The sequence below is a fragment of the Tachysurus fulvidraco genome, chromosome 21, assembly GCF_022655615.1.
Source record: "Tachysurus fulvidraco isolate hzauxx_2018 chromosome 21, HZAU_PFXX_2.0, whole genome shotgun sequence".
NCBI classification, from domain to species: domain Eukaryota; kingdom Metazoa; phylum Chordata; class Actinopteri; order Siluriformes; family Bagridae; genus Tachysurus; species Tachysurus fulvidraco.
In genome coordinates, this window is record NC_062538.1 from 17,763,059 (window position 1) to 17,781,321 (window position 18,263).

The 18,263-nt window shown below is 38.6% G+C and overlaps 1 protein-coding gene across 14 annotated transcripts in view; it reads right to left on the minus strand.

The window, feature by feature from the left end:
• Positions 1 to 18,263, minus strand: part of cacna1bb (calcium channel, voltage-dependent, N type, alpha 1B subunit, b) — a 124,567-nt gene that overhangs the window by 33,941 nt on the left and 72,363 nt on the right. For 8 of the 14 annotated variants that reach the window (XM_027142390.2, XM_027142392.2, XM_047805816.1 and 5 more), the window contains 12 exons: positions 17,995 to 18,057; positions 13,487 to 14,077; positions 12,355 to 12,527; positions 12,137 to 12,263; positions 11,403 to 11,532; positions 10,482 to 10,541; positions 10,228 to 10,334; positions 7,949 to 7,960; positions 4,092 to 4,188; positions 2,866 to 3,026; positions 2,551 to 2,688; positions 355 to 556 (listed from right to left, as the gene is read on the minus strand). In XM_027142390.2, coding sequence (XP_026998191.2) covers positions 355 to 556; positions 2,551 to 2,688; positions 2,866 to 3,026; positions 4,092 to 4,188; positions 7,949 to 7,960; positions 10,228 to 10,334; positions 10,482 to 10,541; positions 11,403 to 11,532; positions 12,137 to 12,263; positions 12,355 to 12,527; positions 13,487 to 14,077; positions 17,995 to 18,057 — 1,861 coding nt within the window. The remainder of the gene's footprint in view (positions 1 to 354; positions 557 to 2,550; positions 2,689 to 2,865; positions 3,027 to 4,091; positions 4,189 to 7,948; positions 7,961 to 10,227; positions 10,335 to 10,481; positions 10,542 to 11,402; positions 11,533 to 12,136; positions 12,264 to 12,354; positions 12,528 to 13,486; positions 14,078 to 17,994; positions 18,058 to 18,263) is intronic. The other 6 variants (XM_047805819.1, XM_047805818.1, XM_027142391.2 and 3 more) reach the window with 3 other exon arrangements.

The window sequence follows — 18,263 nt, forward strand, 5'->3', positions numbered from 1 at the left end:
CAACAGAGAAACCTCTTAGAGCATGTTTAAACAGCTAATACCACCAGGCTAATGGCCTTCCTGTTAATAAGCCATTTCATCCATAGCTGAAACCTCTGCTGAGGTCATGTAGTGAAGGGGAACAGAAGAAGATAGAAGTAAAAATAGTCTGTGGAAATCAGTGTTCTGGTAGAAGGGATATAGTTGGACAGGTATGTTCCCCTTATTCTCACTTAGGATAGAAATTCTCTAGGTTTTATCACCTTAAAGATTTCTCACCTCAACGTGAGCACATGGCAGACGGACACTGCCATCACAGTCACATAAGGAGATTTCTATTCTACCAGCTACCAGTATGTAGGGTTGTGCTTTTACCTCATTCTTCTCCAAGCTGCACTCAGACATGGCTTTGTCCCCTTGCTCCTGGAACGTGATGATGATCAAGGCTACGAAAATGTTGACGAAGAAAAACGGGAAGACCACAAAGTAGACCACATAAAAGATGGACATCTCCATGCGGAAGCCTGGGCTTGGGCCATGGTCTTCATGAGTGGCATCTACAGAATGTTTCAGCACCCTGGATACAAACAATGTGCAGTGGGAAATAAAAAAATTATTGTAAGATCATGATGTTGATGAATGCCAGTAACACAGGTACTGTATGTTCTTCCTAATTTTACTGGAGACTGGAGTAAAAGGTAGAAATAAGGGATTCAATCAGAATAAATTTGACTCAAAATATGACTTTTATTTCTATTTCGTTCGATGCAAGACGAGCACCTGTACTCCTCTAGGAAATGTTTTAAGCTACAAGCTATAGCCAAAAGTATGTGGACACCAGACCATCACATCCATTTGTGCTTTCTGAACATCCCCTTCCAGATTTATCCCTTCTCCCTTCATTGTTATAATAACTTCAGACGATGTTGGGTGAGGAGACCCTGGGTGAAGGGTGGGTTTGAGGTCAGCTTCCTTGCTTCCAAAGACTTTCTGCACAGGAGTAATGTCATGCTGGAACAGATACCTGCTTCTGAGAAGGAAAATGACATCCTAAATGATTCGGTCCTACCTTGAGTAAAAGCAAGAATATGGGGAAGAACTACGTATGAGTGTGATGATTAGGTGTCCACAAACATTTGATCATATAGTGTAGGTCTTACTTTTAAATATTTCACTAGATACACCCTCATAGACTCAACTCTTCAAGACCTTACAGTATGTCTCAAAATAAGCTATGATTTAAAGTGGCTACTTTACATTGTGTATACATTTATGGCATTTGGAAGACTCTCGCATCCAGAGCAACTTAAAATGATTTTTATACAGCTGAGGGTTAAGGGTCTTGCTCAGGGGCACACTAGTATCAGCTTGGTGGACCTGGGATCCGATCTTACAATCTTCTGACTGGTAATTTCACACACCACAACCACTAGACTACCGCATCCCATGTGGTATGTTTTTTTTTTTGGTTTGTTTTTCATTGCAGCAAACCATAACAGAGGATCAGAGTACTGGAACTAGATATTCCATAAATAAAAATCTCCCTATATGAAAGTATATCTATTATCACACACATTTATTAATCCATTTATACACAACATTCACCATACAAGGTCCTGTGTACACGTTACTGACCAATCAAAATCGAGCATTCAACAGCGCTGTGGTTAGAAAATAATCCAGGTTTAGTGTCGCCTGTTGTATTGAAAAAACAAACTATTTAATACTTTGCAGGTTTTAACTGCATTAACATATCTATAAGGGAGTGCAGATACTGTAGATTAACACACCTGGTGGAATTATAGTTTTTTCCAGATTGGTGGTAAAATTTCTTTCGATATTTCATGCATGAAATGTTTTTAAAGTGAGTGCAAAAATGTGAATCGAAGCAAAAAGTATAAGATGAAATGGGAACGAGATGGAAAGCCGAACAGTGACAGAGAGGACATCTGAGCAAGCAGAAAAATGTAGGACAACTGTGAAAAGAGGACAAAAATAAATAAAAGAATTATAATTATTATTCTATCTTTCTCTCGAAGCACTTGAATCCTGATGGTTATGGATAGTCCAAACCTGTAAGTACACATTTTCCAAATATACACTGATATTAAAAAGGTGGACAAACCCTAATACTAAAAAAGGCTGAAATTCAAGTACAGATATTTTTCTATTACTATCATTTGTATTACTCTATTATTCTATTAATGTTATTATGATTTCTATTTACTTTTCTCTTACTGTTAGAATGTTTCCTGCAAGGTATTGTGATAAGAATGAAAGACTAAGCATTTTCACTAGTGAATTCTGGACTTGCATAATGTACATAATGTTATACATCATCCATTTTCCCCACATATGACCTACCATGGAGATTCCCTTCAGGGTCTGTGGAAAGCACAAATCTCAAGGTTTTGATATGAATGGTGGTTAATGGAATGCTGTAAGGGTTTGTGTGAGTAACTGGGATGTAAATATGCACAATATATACACTACACGGCTACGAGCTTGTCAAAGCCAGGAATGTTGATAACAAAGTAAACCTCCTGGGGCGTACGACACTGGTGTACTTACATAGGCCAACCCTCTCCTGTGGAAACGGTGAAGAGAGTGAGGAAAGCCCACAGCACGTTGTCATAGTGAAAATCATATTTCTTCCATACACGTGCCTTGGCTTCCACTTTGTCTCCATCGTAATCCAGAAACTGACCTCTGACACACAGAAAGGAAAAAAAGGTCTTATATAATGAGATGACATGGATTTTTTTCCTGATAATGTATGTGTGTGTGTGTGTGTGTGTGTGTGTGTGTGTGTGTGTGTGTGTGTGTGTGTGTGTGTGTGTGTGTGTGTGTGTGTGTGTGTGTGTGTTTGAAGGAGAAATTCTGCACCTGCAGTCCTTCTCAGTAGCTTTAGATTCGTCTGTGCAGTAGAAGAATTTTCCCTTGAAGAGCTGCACGGCGATAACGGCAAAGATGAACATGAAGAGGATGTAGACGATGAGGATGTTAAGCACGTTCTTCAGAGAGTTCACCACACAGTCGAACACAGCCTGAGGACAACCACACACACCAGCAAAAACAAAATGTCTTCATATCACCTTGTGTGCAAGCATAAAGCATTTTCATCCCTCTCGGTTTCTGTGTCAAAAGATGACATACAGTTAATCTGTAACATACGCATCGGTCTTTATTTTAGCATGTAGCATTTAGGGTAAATATTAGAGCAATTAAATAGGACATTTATTACAGTTTATTTTAATGTCCCTCATGTATGTGTCTATGATTATGACTTAATTAAAACACAAATCCACAATTAAGGGATAAAACAACAGGCGTGCTGTTATTGGAAAACAATCTTTACACCAAGCTTTACTGTACCGCCATGAAGATGATTATTTTCTAATAACAGTGTGACCTGAAATGTTTTATTTAACCAGCCCCACAGCAATTAATATTTTTTTTACAAGTGATTTAAAAAAAAATTCTGATACTACAGACTATTTCTAAAAATGCTAATAAATAAATAAATAAATAAATAAATAATCAACCAAAAAAAAAGTGTCTCTGAGTTATTGTGATAGAAATGATAATATTTTTTGTTGATTTATTGTACCAGAGGCCCGGTGACTGTACAGTAAATGTGGAAGCGCAGGTGTATTCTGGGAAACAAAGTCCATGCTTTGATTTGACCTGACCTATGTCTAATGTTACGTATATTCTGTATAATCATAATTCATGTTAAAAAAAGCACAGACACCACTATTCAGCTTTTACATTTAATAATCTTAATTGTGTGAAATACAGTCTATTCTTTTTCCTGAGAGGACACCATGTTTAAATGTCTGCCTTTGTCCTATTTTATTAAAGGTCTTTTGAAAGGCAGAGATAAGGCCGGCTTTGCTGAATCTGAACACAGAATTGACAAGTTAAGTAACGACATAATATTAGCACTTATAACAATTTGGAATCTCACAGCTCTGAAGAATAACAATGAAAACGTGAAGTCGAAAGAATATTGAGCTTAGAACTTATTAGCTCATCGATACAAATAGAAAAGAGTAGAAAGAATGTGTAGAAAGAAAAGAGTATGGATTGAACACAGCCTTGTATAGTACCTTTAGTTTAGGTAGCCTTTTGATGGTCTTCAGAGGCCGGAGCACACGGAGGACCCTGAGGGATTTGATGGTGTTGATGTCCTTGCCTTTGGTCCCTCTGTGTTACAAAATCAATAAGTTACTGCATATAGGCATATAAGATATAGCCTATAGAGTCAGGAGGCTTGCATTCTCCTCCTCACACACACACACACACACACACACACACACACACACACACACACACACACACACACACACACACACACACACACACACACACACACACACACACAGATCCCTGGATCTTTGGTTAGTAGACACATGCACATCAGTTAGGAGTAATGTCCATGTAACCAAAGTGAAAATCAATGCATTATTGACTAGAAAAAAAAGAGGATAGTTTCTTTGTGAAAGCCAATTAATTCACAAGATTAATAGTATAGACAGAAAAAAAAGATGGATTACAAAATGTAAATGTCTGAAAAAGAAAAATACAGAATTTATTTATTTATCTATCTATCTATCTATCTATCTATCTATCTATCTATCTATCTATCTATCTATCTATCTATCTATCTATCTATCTATCTATTTATTTTATTCTTTTAACGTATGGACGAGTTAGCAAGTTTTACCAAGTGAAATAATATTTTTCTTTATTAAAACTGTGACACTAAACCTATAAAAATTGAAATAACAGGTAAAAGAATTATTCCAACATTAGAATTATTCCAATTTTAAAGATCGGTTAAAACAGATATGAAGAAGAACTTTGTAAAATGTGTGAAGGGAAGTGAAAGACTGTGCATGCAGGGTGGTCTGACTTTAACCCTATTAGACTTTTTTTATAGAGATTTTTTTTTTCAATTAAATTAATATGGATAATTTACTTCCTTTATAAAACCCACTGCATTTTTTGGCCCACCACCAGGTGCATTATGTGCTTTATAATTTGAGTACAGATGATGTATAATTTATGGAAGAAAAATAAAAATAGAAAATGATGAAGTAGTGTACGTACTAACATGTGCTGTTCAGGCAAGATCATCCAATACTCAAATCTATGCAAAATGGATTTTGGTCAAGTGTGAATGGACACTTTGCTGCCCAGGGGTTACCTTCATTTCCCTGTATATTACTAGCATAAGACAAAAAATAGTGTAAAAAAAAGCCACTCCAATATTTCCAGTCGTCTTGAATGCATGGATAGAAATTAAGCCAAAACAAAGCAAAACATTCAGGATTTCTTTGTTGGCGTAGCACAGCCTCGGTCATTTGTACTCTCCCATGAGGAGTTACATTAAGGGTAACACACTGATCAGTCCTGTACACTCCTGAGTGTCAAAGATCAGCTCCTATTCTCCCATTGCCTCCAAAGGTCCCACCCATCACGTATTGGACGTATACATTTATACTTCAATTCTGATTGGTCCGAATCTATTGATTTATTTTCTATGTATATAATATCAGCTTTAACAATAGTGTGAGCTGCAAGGCAGGTGCTAGGGCTTGTAGTCTAAAACTAAACTGATTTAAATAATGAATAACTAAAGAAATAAAAAAAAAACATGCATGGAAAATGTATGGATATAATTAGATAGTAGATCTCATTAACTAATCTCAAGTTCCAGCTCTTTAAACGTCAGTAAGTTTTTGCCACCGTCTGTTAAGATAGAGAACATTCTTAAACATTATATAACCAACGGCATTTTTTGTCTCCTTCAAAGCAAATAAAACAGATGAAAGATTTGAACTTTTAACAGCTTTTAGAACGTTAATGAGAAGAGAAACCAGCTTGCTTTGTAAATATTCGATAATGTTATTTAAACGTAACTGTAAAACGTATAAAACGTTGTTCGTTCTTAATAAATAATGTAATTGGTGGAAAATTGCTATGGTATACAGTAAGAAACACTTAACTTATGAAACACTTGGTGGAAACAATAGCTGTGCATCACACCACAACATAATAGTATGTTCTATTCCTTACTAGTGATTGGGCTAAATAAATAAATAAATAAATAAATAAATAAATAAATAAATAAATAAAAGTACAATAAAATAATAAGAGCTCAGTATTAAATCTTGATATAAAATGTGCTACTTCTAATCACTAATATTATTTTTGATGATGATGATGATGATGATGATGATGATGATTAAAACACCAATGAACCTACAGTAATTGTTCCAGTGTAATCTAAGTTTTAACAGTGGTGATGAGTTTCCTTTGCAGGCAATGGCAGTAATAGTATCATAGCACGGCTTGTGCTGCATGGCATGTATGGGGTCTTAAAGGGCCAGAAGGAAAGTAAAGGGCTTCATCATTGATTATGTGCGATGGGTGAGCAGTGTCAGGAGGGAAAGGTCACGGGGTAAAAGGGTATCTATAGAGATTAAGACTGCCCCCACCTGGTCACGCTTTGTTGTGATCTGACAAGGGAAAGTAAATAATACAAAGCATAAAATGTGCACATACAGAAAGAGTACAGAGAAAAAACACAGAAATGAACAGATGTAAGCTGCTTCACAGATAAAGAATAAGCATTAGAAACAGACACAGCTGAGAAAAGAGAAAAACGGAAACAGAAGTCATACAGAAAAACACAGCATTGACAGTAGAAAACAGGAAAAATAAAACATTACGTGAATGAGTACATTCATTAAATTAATTAAGTGTGCAATGGAGTGAGCGTTATTTGATTAGAAAGCCGAGTTATGTGGTTACAGTTAGAAATGTGAATGCACACACACACACACACACACACACACACACACATACACACACACACCGGTATCTGTGCACAACACACATACACTATGTTCATTCCTGGTAAACATACTTGCATGTAACTTTTCCAGCCGAAATGAACAACTCTACAGAGCCAACGAAAAGACAGGGTGTGATTTTTTTAAATAAAAATCTGGTGCACATGAACTAATGAACTATCAAGTGCTCACAAGTGAAAATCTAGATATTAATACTGATTCATTTGATATCCATTTTCTGTATTATGATAGCCCCTGGATATGCTAGAACAACCTCCAAATCAGATTCTATACACAATCCCTAATCTGAATTTCTGAATTTTTGTATTTTTTTTTTTTATTTGACTGATGCTTTAATACCAAGTGACATCCCATTGAAACAGGATACAGCCAAGCAGCTGAACCCAACAGTGGCAGATTGGTGGTATTGGGATTTGAAGGACCTTCTGATCAGTAGGCCAATGCCGTTATCATTGATCTGCCACTGGCAAGGATAGTTTTAGAAAATCCATGAATTCTCCTATCAATACAAATACCAAATGACTTCATCTGACTTCAGGTACCAGTCCATTGCACACAAACATTCACACATTTAATCACACCTTAGGGGCAATCCAGTACAGCTAATGCCATGTTTTTGAAAGGTGGGAAGACACTGGAGATCCCAGAGGAAACCAAAGCGGTGGTAATATTTGCTCCTCACTTTAAAGCATCTGGTCTGTATATGATAATATCTGAGAGTATGTAGTGCTCACCTTAAATAATACACCATTCCTTTCACTGGCTCTGTATTACAGATGAAACCTATTATGAAATTACAATAATCTCATGCATCAGTTTTTCTTAGTTTACAGTCACAAAGCGACCATATAATAGAAAAGAATGTATGTGTGGAAACCAGGCTGTTGATGTTTGATGAAATGAACACTATATATGATTGTCACACACCAGATGGCAGTGTGGTGGAAACACAATGAAAATACACACGGTTGCTCATGTAGCCTGAGGATAACGCTTATTAACCCATGCATGCACTCACTCAGACACTCACACGCACATATATATTTACAGGCATCTAGAGAAAACAGGCAGTAACAAATGCATACCCCATGAAGCTCCTGAAAGCAACACAAACAAGGAAAGAGAAAGGAGAAGGTACAGTAAAGACAGAGAAAGGCAGAAAGGCCAAGAAAGGACATGAGCGCTTACTATGAAAATAACAGAAACATATGAAGAGGCAAAGTTCAGGCAAAGGCAGGAAGAAAAATTACCAAACTAAAATGCGAGACTCACATTCTTCCAAATGCTTAGGATGAACAAAGGTTTCTAATCCACATTTAAGCCATTAGCTGTCTCAGGAGAGTGTCTCGGGGACCCACAGCTCATACACGGCTTTCACACTAACTGAGTGCTTTTCACTGCTTTCAGGTCTCTCATGCGTTTGAAAAGCACCTTCCCAAGTCTAAGAGGATTTAGTACATATATAAACCAAGCCTCATTAAATGACACACACTTGATTAATGCTGTTAGTGTGATGTGGTACAGTATGTGGGTGAGAGCCCTGTTATGCATACAGTTACATTGTTGTACGTTTACATGCTGCAGGAGGATAAAGAATGTGAGTGTTTTAAATATATTTAAAGATATTTGTTTTTATAGTGAGCGTATGAACGTATCTGTGTGTTTGGAAGTATCCGTGTGTATGAGCGTAAACGGGTGTCTATTTGCACGTGTATTTGTTTTTGACCCCAGGTAACATCACTGATAATGTGTCTAGGTGAAAGGAATATGTTTGAAGTCATATGTCTGGATCAAGCAGTGAAACCCAAGTATAGATAGATTGTGGACTAAGAAAAAAAAAACGTGACAGCTGAAGAGACAATCTCCGGATGATGGCAGCTGTGAGGAAGGTAGGGTTTGTGACCTGACAACCTTCATCTGATTGGAACACCCGCAAGAAGCTACAGATTTTCTCATGGAGAGATAACCTAGTTGAGGTGCTGAGTTGAATTGAGTTGCTGTCTGGGTGAGAAAGCTTTATTCTCTCTCCTTTCAACCACAGTGACAACAATGTGAGCTTTTGTGTATGGAAGAAGGCTGATAGCCAGATACCGGTGATTCAGATCGCTTCTGCTCACTGGTTTGAGTCATTTGGAGGCTGTTAACTGCTGCTGGCTGGCTGGCCTCATATGGACAGCCTGGAGATTCATGGAAATGTTGTGAGACTTGGAGCCCACGGTGTAACTACATTCTGGACTACAAACTCTGAAATTGTATAAGTTTAAGAATGGGCTCATTACTGGTTGCACCATTTTAGTGATCCTTTTTGCATAAACCCACAGAGCTTCAAGCCAGTAAAACCATATCCCTGGTTTTGTATAAAGGAAAGGATAGCAATCTTGACAGCATGGCGATTTCATCCATTATGAAGTAGCACGGGCAAATTGTTTGACTTACAACCAAACAGGAACTCTAAGCCTGTTTAGCTTTACTCCGAAAGTCCAATTCCTACATATACCAAAAAGGCATTAATCCATGTAGCCTATGGCCCCTACAAATACAAAACTTTAGTGAGAAACAAAGAGTATCTTAGTGGCTAAAATTGCATTGAAATAAGCATCATCTTGTACTGTAAGCACATAACCACTTGCTAAAGCTTCCACATCCGAAGAATTCATGATGATCCATGCAAGGATGGTGCTGGAATACTGAGAGTCCTGCAACCCAAAGGTTTCTCAAGCTGCTATAATTTTGAGGACAAGAAGTGGTACAGTAGATGTGTGGTTTGCATGTACTGTATGCTGTATGTATGTGTCTCTGTCTGTGTACCCGTGTCTGTTTTTATATATATGATGCTATGTTTTATATGTGCATTATTTACATTTGTACAAATGTATAATTTTGCTTACGTGTAAGTGAATATTGCAAGTGTGAGTGTGAATGAGTCTGTGCTCCCTGCTGAGAGAGCAATTTAAACTCATTTTGGTAAATATGGCCTCTTGTGTAGTGATGAGAATTAGAGTTAAAATGGGGAAAATATATACATCTTGGTTAGCGTCTCAGCTGCTTCAGAAGTGCTGATAAGTTTGGTTCCACTTTCCTCTGGGAGGCACCAACAGATATGACAGTAAACCAGAAGAGCTAGCTCAGGTGTGCATCAACAATACACATAATCCCCAAACACATTTAACACTCTTTCTTTCCACAGGAAGAAGCAGACACACTACTCTACCCCTCCATCTCCCACCAGCCACTGGAGAGGCAGCAGTCAAATCTTATTTTCATCATTTTCAGCCCAGTGCTTTTTGCTGGATTGAAGTTGACAGACTGGATTTTCTCCTTTTAGCTGCTGCACTGACAAATCTGGAAAGAAGTGTGTACTCACGTGCAGGCAAAAGCCACCAGGGCACCGCTGACCACAATGAAGTCTAGAATATTCCACAGGTCTCTGAAGTAGGAGCCGGGGTGGAGAAGCAGTCCGAGGTCAATCATCTAAAATAAACGTATTAACGACAGGTTAAAGGTAACAGAGTAAGAGTCCCTTTATTGTACTGTATCTATTGTGAAAGTTACATGCAATTAAGTTAGAATATTTGTCATTGTACAGTATGTAACAGTTATCTTTATTCCCGTCAATACCTTTATCACCATTTCAAATGTGAACACGCCGGTAAAGATGTAATCTAAGTATTTTAGCACCTGAAAAAATACAGAAACATAAACAGTGTTACATAATTTCACATTAAATTTGAAGTAAGCTACAAGTATAAAGATGTTATAGGTTCATCTCGCTAACATTAAAACATACTGTACAGTATGTACTACATTATACTAAAGATGGACTTTTATCTAAATATTGGTCATCAGATATAGTGCACTTGATATTTTTTTTATAATTTAAATTTAAACAAGGGATTTTACTCAAAGCTTGTATCTGTTACCCCCTGGTGAACTTTCTGTTCACACACTGGCATTAAGGCCAAGTGAAGGACTACTCACACATGCCAGGAAAAATACTGATTACAGAGCTTTGCATAAGAGCATAATTTACTCTATACTTTTCCATATTTTAGAGTGTAACAGACTTGAACTGAAATAAATGTATATTGGATTAGTCCAAAATATTATAATAGTGGAAAATCGATATACTTATATAGTAGTAAACCTCTACGCCACCTGCAGAGAAGCATGGTGGTGGTAGCATCATGTTGTAGGTTATATTCACTGGTTTAAAATGACTTACTTTACTCAGATAGCCTCCTCTGGGAGTGTTTTATACTAACAGATTTTATAGTACTCAATGGGATATTTTCTTTCCAACTGATCGATAATCGGACGTGTTTTGATAGCTTGGTCTTCGTGATTACGTTCTGTAATAAACTCAGTGGCCTTCCAGAAACAGCCTAAACCAGAAATATTTTAATATATATGATGAATCATTTTCAGTTGTGAAAATCCCAGACTTCTCCCTATTAAGTTTCTTTCAAGTCTTCAGAATAACAAAAAGATAAGTCCTATACTATGTATGTGCGTGTGTATATTTGTGTGCCATAGTCTCACATTGTTCCGAAAAGCAGTAGTATTCACAGGGTCTTCAGCAGCCAGTGCGATGCTGCTCATGGTAATCACAACGAGAATGCACATCTCAAAGTAACGCAAGTTCACCACATAGTGACACAACCTTCGTACGCTGCAAAAAACCACACAGGTTTAAATGACAGTTTTTGTGTTCATTCACTTCCATACTTTATTACACATATAAAATGCTTGTCAATGAACCCAGATAATCTGTTGTTTTTTTCTGATTTGTGTATAAACGAGAATCACACACTCCACTCACTTACTCACTCATTCATTTTCTATCGCTTATCAGATCTACCTCAGGTCACGGGGAGCCTGTGCCTATCTCAGGCATCATCGGGCATCAAGGCAGGAAACACCCTGGACGGAGTGCCAACCCATCGCAGGGCACACACACTCTCATTCACTCACGCAATCACACACTACGGACAATTTTTCCCAGAGATGCCAATCAACCTACCATGCATGTCTTTGTACCAGGGGAGGAAACTTGAGTACCCGGAGGAAACTGGGGAGAACATGCAAACTCCACACACACAAGGCGGGATGGAGGCGGGAATCGAACCCCCAACCCTGGACACTGTGCCCCCCTCACACACTCCACTTGCACTCTATTAGAACCTTACCAGCATCTTAATGAGGATTGACCTCATATACACTTCCCTGTCTATTTATGAGGGATCTAAAAGACAACATCTACATTTAATACTTACGGATTGGACTGACCAAACACAAACATAGAGCTGTAGGGTAAGATGCGTTTTGGAGCGTTCTGATTCAGCTCATCCAGATCCTTCTTTTCCTCATTCAGGAGAAGGCGCTCACCATCTATGTTATTCACTGCGTAAACATAAATATTGCATCATCATTAATTAACTCGCTGCATTCCTGCGGTAATAAATATTCCAGTTAAATGTGCTGGATTACTGACTGGGAATGATGGTGGTGTCTCCTGGTGGGGCAGTGACCGTAACAGGGATGCTGACTGCTGTTGATCTAGCCTTGGTGCTGTTTTTAAGGTTATCCGAATCCTCTTGTCTCTCAGTAGGAGAGGGGACAGGACTCAAGCTCAAGCCATCACCCTCTGCATCATTAAGCCTGTCCCTGGAAAACCAGCACAAGATAAATAGATTTAAAATGATTGTATTATATCTTGTGGAAGAAATAAAACACTTCGGGCTGTTTATTTATAGAAAAGGATGAACAAGAGTGATTGTGCAATGTGGCCTGAGTCACTGTTATTGAGTATTTTATATAGTATTAGGGGTCAAGCCCCAAAGGGGCAAAGACACCTATTGTTATTGTCGGTTTCCTTCATATTATTATTTTTATTCTTTCTCTTCTGCCATTGAAGTGAATGGCAGCCCATAGAACCGTACGTAGGAAAGTTATGTAATTTGGCACACATGTAGAGGCCAGTCTTAGAAGTTACTATAGCAACTTTGGTGTGTCTAGCTCAAACCCTCTAGCACCACCAACAGTCCAAACATCCAATTATTTTCATGTTCATAACTGCTGACTCGTAAGGCCTAGAGACAGAATTCTTGCATATTTTGGATCCTTTGCTCATGCCGATTCGAATGCATCATATGACGTCATTTCTGTCATGAATATCTTTCCGCCATTTTGGATTTTCCATAAAACCTACTTTTTCGAACTCCTCCTAGACTGTTTGTCCGATTTGCATGTCCTTTGGTATGTAGCATCTATGTAGCAAAAGCTTTTTGATAGACCAATGTCTTCTCGTATACCGTGGCAACATACATGGTGGCGAGCACGCCAAAACGGACGTGAGACTGTATGTTCGCAAAACATGCGTGTCGACACGAAACATGGTATGTCATTTTAGTCATGACCTGAGGGTGCATGCAACGTTTCGTGACAGCGCCACCTAGTGGCCACGAGATTTTAAAAACAATGCCATATCGCTACGAAATATGGTATGGTTCATCAGCGACATGTTCTGAGCGCATCTGATCGGCTTGACCCCGGAATTGCTGCTTGCAGCTATATTTATTATTGTTCTTGTTGTTGCTGTTGTTGTTGTTGTTGTTGTGGCTGACCTGTGGCTTGGAGTATCTCTCTCTTTGTTGTCCCTGTTCTCCTCCTTGTCAAGTGTGGTTTGAGCTTTGATGCGAGGCCTGTGTCTCCTCCTCTCACCATTTCCTGCTTCACCCTCTCTGTGGCCTCTCAGATTTCTCTCTCCTTTCACTCCATTACTGCTATCACCATCAGTCTCACGGGAGCGGTGAGAATGGTGGTGATGGTGCTCCCTGTCATCATCACAATCCTCTGTCTGGTTCCTGTGTCCTCCATCCTGGTGCCCTCTGTGTTCACTGCCACGATGGTGCCGATGTCGGCGTCCTTCTACAGACTCTCGGTTCTCTCCACGGCACCGGTGGTGTTTGTTTGCAGGTGCCTCCTCGAGGGTGTCCGTGCCATCCGGTGGGTGCGATTTATCCACCAGCAAGGGCCGATCGTGGTGCGCCTTCATATCGGGCCGCAGGTGTAGCGCTGAGGACATGCGCAGCCGATCTTCCGGCTCCAGTTCGCTGTACAGTGCTTCACTGCTGTTGCGCAGGTTGTGGCGACGTAGCTGTGAAGTGCGCTGCTCCCAGATAGACATTTTCTGGAGTGAGCGCGTCTGCTCTTTGCTGGGGTAGAGGAAATACATATAGAAAAGTCAGGTAGAAGCATCAATAAACTACAGTCGGGGTATAGGGAGACAACTCTCATCCATGGGAAGACCATCTTTTGCTGTCACTTTTCATTTATTTACTTCAAAGCCCAGGATCGGGAGTGTGATGGTGAGCCTGCAACTAAATTTATGTAGAGCGGGTATCACGCTTATGATAGAGGCTACTACAGTAACTTGCGAGTAAACAACATACAGCTATCCTGCCTACAGTCTACCATCTCTTTTTGATGCCTTTGTGTTGATAACAACGTCACCATACAGATGTTTTCCACTCTATTATACTCCTTTCTTCCTCCCAATCTTTGCAATACCTTAGATAGATTAAATACAAACATACACAGGTCTACATATGCAAATAAGGATATAGAATATACAGATCAAATTGGTTCTGTTCATACTGTAGATATACTGCCTGTACTTACAATACACGTTGCGTACATTTGAAGAAATTTAGTAGATTTATTTCCAATTTTTTTTAATCTAGGTGAATTTCCTGTGACTACTGTATCTTGAAACACTCTCATTATCTGTCCTGCCTGCTGCTTCTCCCAATAGCATGATTCCGGTTCCAATGGTCCCTTAGTTGAGATCCCCATAGTGATACAGAAACCATTTTTGTCTGCTACATTCAGTAAGAATTAAGGACTAAATACAGATCTGCAGTGGCTAGAAAGTGTACTTCCACATGATTGTTCAACAATCTGAAATTGAGCATATACAGTAGCTGTCACAATAAGTCAGCTATTTTTAATTGTTACTCAATATTAGTATGAGCTACAGTAATTTGCATTTTTAACTAATGTATAAGGTTGTGAATAAGGGCTTTATGAAGATTAATGTTTGTTCAATGGCTGATATATAGTATGGATATGATGCCCCACCTGCCATTATTTATGAGCCGCATCTGGCACTCTGACAGACATAATGGAACACTGAAAAAAATAATAAAGCTAAGGTGAGGGTATAAAAAATGTAAGTGATGCATGAAGGTTACTAGCCTAAAAGTGAAAAGATGGTCCTCGTGGATGGAATCATACACATTTTGTAATTTGTGTAATTCATGTAATTCATGCTGCTATACGTAACTACAGCATACACACTGTGACCCAAGAGTGTCTGTTGTGGAGGTGTTTGCTTATCGGGATCCGAAGAAATCTTGATGATGGGTTTGAATGGCCCAAAAGGCCGAGCTAATGCTTCACTATTGCTTTCGTGAGCCATAATCGCTGTTATCCTGGCATGGAATTTGAAGCACCCCACAGCACAATCACCTAATTGCTACCCTAGAGACTGACAAACACTTGTTAACAAGGCTGCTATAGATGTTCTAAGCCATATTTCATATAGAAACATCCGTGTAGAGACAGTTTCTGTTCTGTTCTGTATTTATTGTGTAGTTTATACATACAGAAGGGGCTACACAATATGCAAACCACCCTTATTAGACCAAAAAATATGTTCTTTGTCCACTCAGGAGATGTAATCTTTATTAGAATATTTTATTCTATGTCATTTTAAGAAGCATTAGTAAAAGGTGGTGCAGTATGGATACTGAATAGAACCTAAGATGGAAGTCCCGTATGGTCACTATACCTCACAAAACGATGAACAGGGGTGTAGACATAACTCCTGTGTGCAACACAGAGAACCACACAAGCACAGAAGATCAGACACGATGGACAGACATGATGCTCACACAAACACTGAAGAGAGAAGAGGAAAAGTGGTACACAGAAGAGAAAAAACAAACAAAAAAACAAAGGTGATAACAAAGGTAAAGGAAAAATAGTCACACATGGTCAGAAGCCTGAAGGCTGTAAACTCATGCTGTTGTTCAAATCCATTCATATTGAACTAAAAGCTCACTAGCGAGGAAAACAATGACCTGGGGTACAGGATGTGTCAGAGCTGAAATATACATAATTCATTGTGTTTGTAATGAAAACAGGGATCAAATCAACTCTTGCTTTTAACTATAATAACTCTTGTTCTTATTTTAATACATAGCATAGCTACACTTTCGAGGTGACTCTGCAGCATGGACTACTGATTATCAGTACCTTCCTCTCATCCTAACTGACTACAGCTTGTGTTTAATAATATTTCTACACTTGGCTAGAATACCTGAGTCTATATCCAGGATTATGATAAGTACAGTGTGTACTTGTATGGGTGAGAGTCTAAACTAATTCCTGTTTGATCATGCTGATATTGTTCGCCGGATACACTTCAGTCAAAAGTGTTTCCTTAGAATGCATTGCGTAAGTATTCACCCCCTTTCTGAACACGTTTTAGGAAAATGAATTGGATCGACTTTCTACACAAGATTCTACACAAAGTAATTGCGATGAAAACCATAAATTCGTCAGATGGCACATCATGAATGAAGCCTTGCTGTGTAAATAAAAACACATCTATAGTGAAGGCATCAGAGTTTCTTTCAGATCATTTACATTTCCGGTATTTGGCAGACCCCATTATCCAGAGCAACTGACATTTAATCCCATTTTATACAACTGAGCAATTGCAGTGGCAGTTTGGTGGACCTGGGATGTGAATTCACAACCTTCCCATCAGTAGTCCAAAACCTTAACCACTAAGCTACCTCATCCCAAAAAGAACAAACATATACAGTACAACTATTATCAGGAAGAACTAAGGCAATATCAATGTCTAAGATGTGGAAAGTTATCAATCAGGGTTTTGGTTATTTTGTTAATGAATAACCCAAATCACATCTGTATGAACAGCCCATGGAGCCAATAAATAAAATTTTTTTAAATGGAAAGGTTAATTGGAAAGATCCAAAGCTTAGATAGGGGAAAATGTCCATAGCATAACCATAGCCTAGTTATTCTACGAAGCTTTATGGCGAGAAGAAAGTCATTATTCAAAAAGCGCGATATGAAGTTTTAAAAATACATGTGTGGACTGCTTAAAATTAAAACTTGTCTTTGATACAAAGCATATCATTTGACAATATCATTACCCTAACAATATCCTTTCCATAATGAAGCATGATGGTGGTAGCATCATGTTATGAAGAAAGTTTTATCATTAGCAGAAACATGCTCTGTTCTTTAAGTGCACAAGGTTTACCCTACAACAGGAGAACGAAACCAAGAACCAAGAGTTTAAGATTACATTTACATTTTCATTTATGGCATTTAGCAGACACCCTTATCCAGTGTGACTTACAACTGAGCAACTGAGGGTTAAGGGCCTTGTTCAGGGGCCCAGCAGTGGTAGATTACAATTGTCCAGTCAGATCCTAGACCTCAATCTGATTCTGAATCTTTGACAAGACTTCAAAATGACTGTTAACTTACAGTCTCTCCCGAGAGCATGTGCAATTTTTGCTAAGAATAAGGGTCAAAAATATCACAATTCAGATAGATCTACTGTAGCTGACATATTACAGACTACTACAAAGCTGGTTCTTCTATGTTTTGACCCAAGGGGTGAGTACTTATGCAACCTGTTGTGGAAATTGTCTGGATCTTCAATCGTTACAGTTAAGTCCGTTCGTTTTCCGGACCATCGTTTTCAAGTGGACTTCGCATTTGACCGAATGTAGAGAACTCTACATATAATATCCCGATTATCAACAGAATGAAAACAAAGATCTCCTGTACTTGTCACAAGTCATGCTAAAACCCAGGATTCAGCACTATACAGTATATTCATTGCAGTGACTGTAACCATAGTGTTGTTATTACTTGCAAATTAAAACGCTATTAGAAGTAAGAGGAAAACATTGAAGAAGACTAAAAGAAAGAAATGAATTAGGAGAGTAAAAGAGAGAAGAGAGGATTGAGGTGAGGAGGACGGCGAAGACAATACTGTAAGATTATAAGTGAGAGCAAAACTCACAGTGAGTGAACGCTGCTGACGGAAGAGCTGCGAGAGAGCACATCTCGATTTTGCTTTACAAAACTGCACATGCAAAACAAACAAAAACAATACACGATAAGACGAAAAAACTCAAATTAAAATAAAACAAAAAAAAAAAAAAGGTGGGCTGGAAGAGGGACATCCCTTCGGGAATGTCCATCTCACTTGTTTGTTCACCTGTACATCTCAACACACAACACACAGATTGGTAACACTCCAGTTAAAGGCTTTAACGTCGGACGGCATCA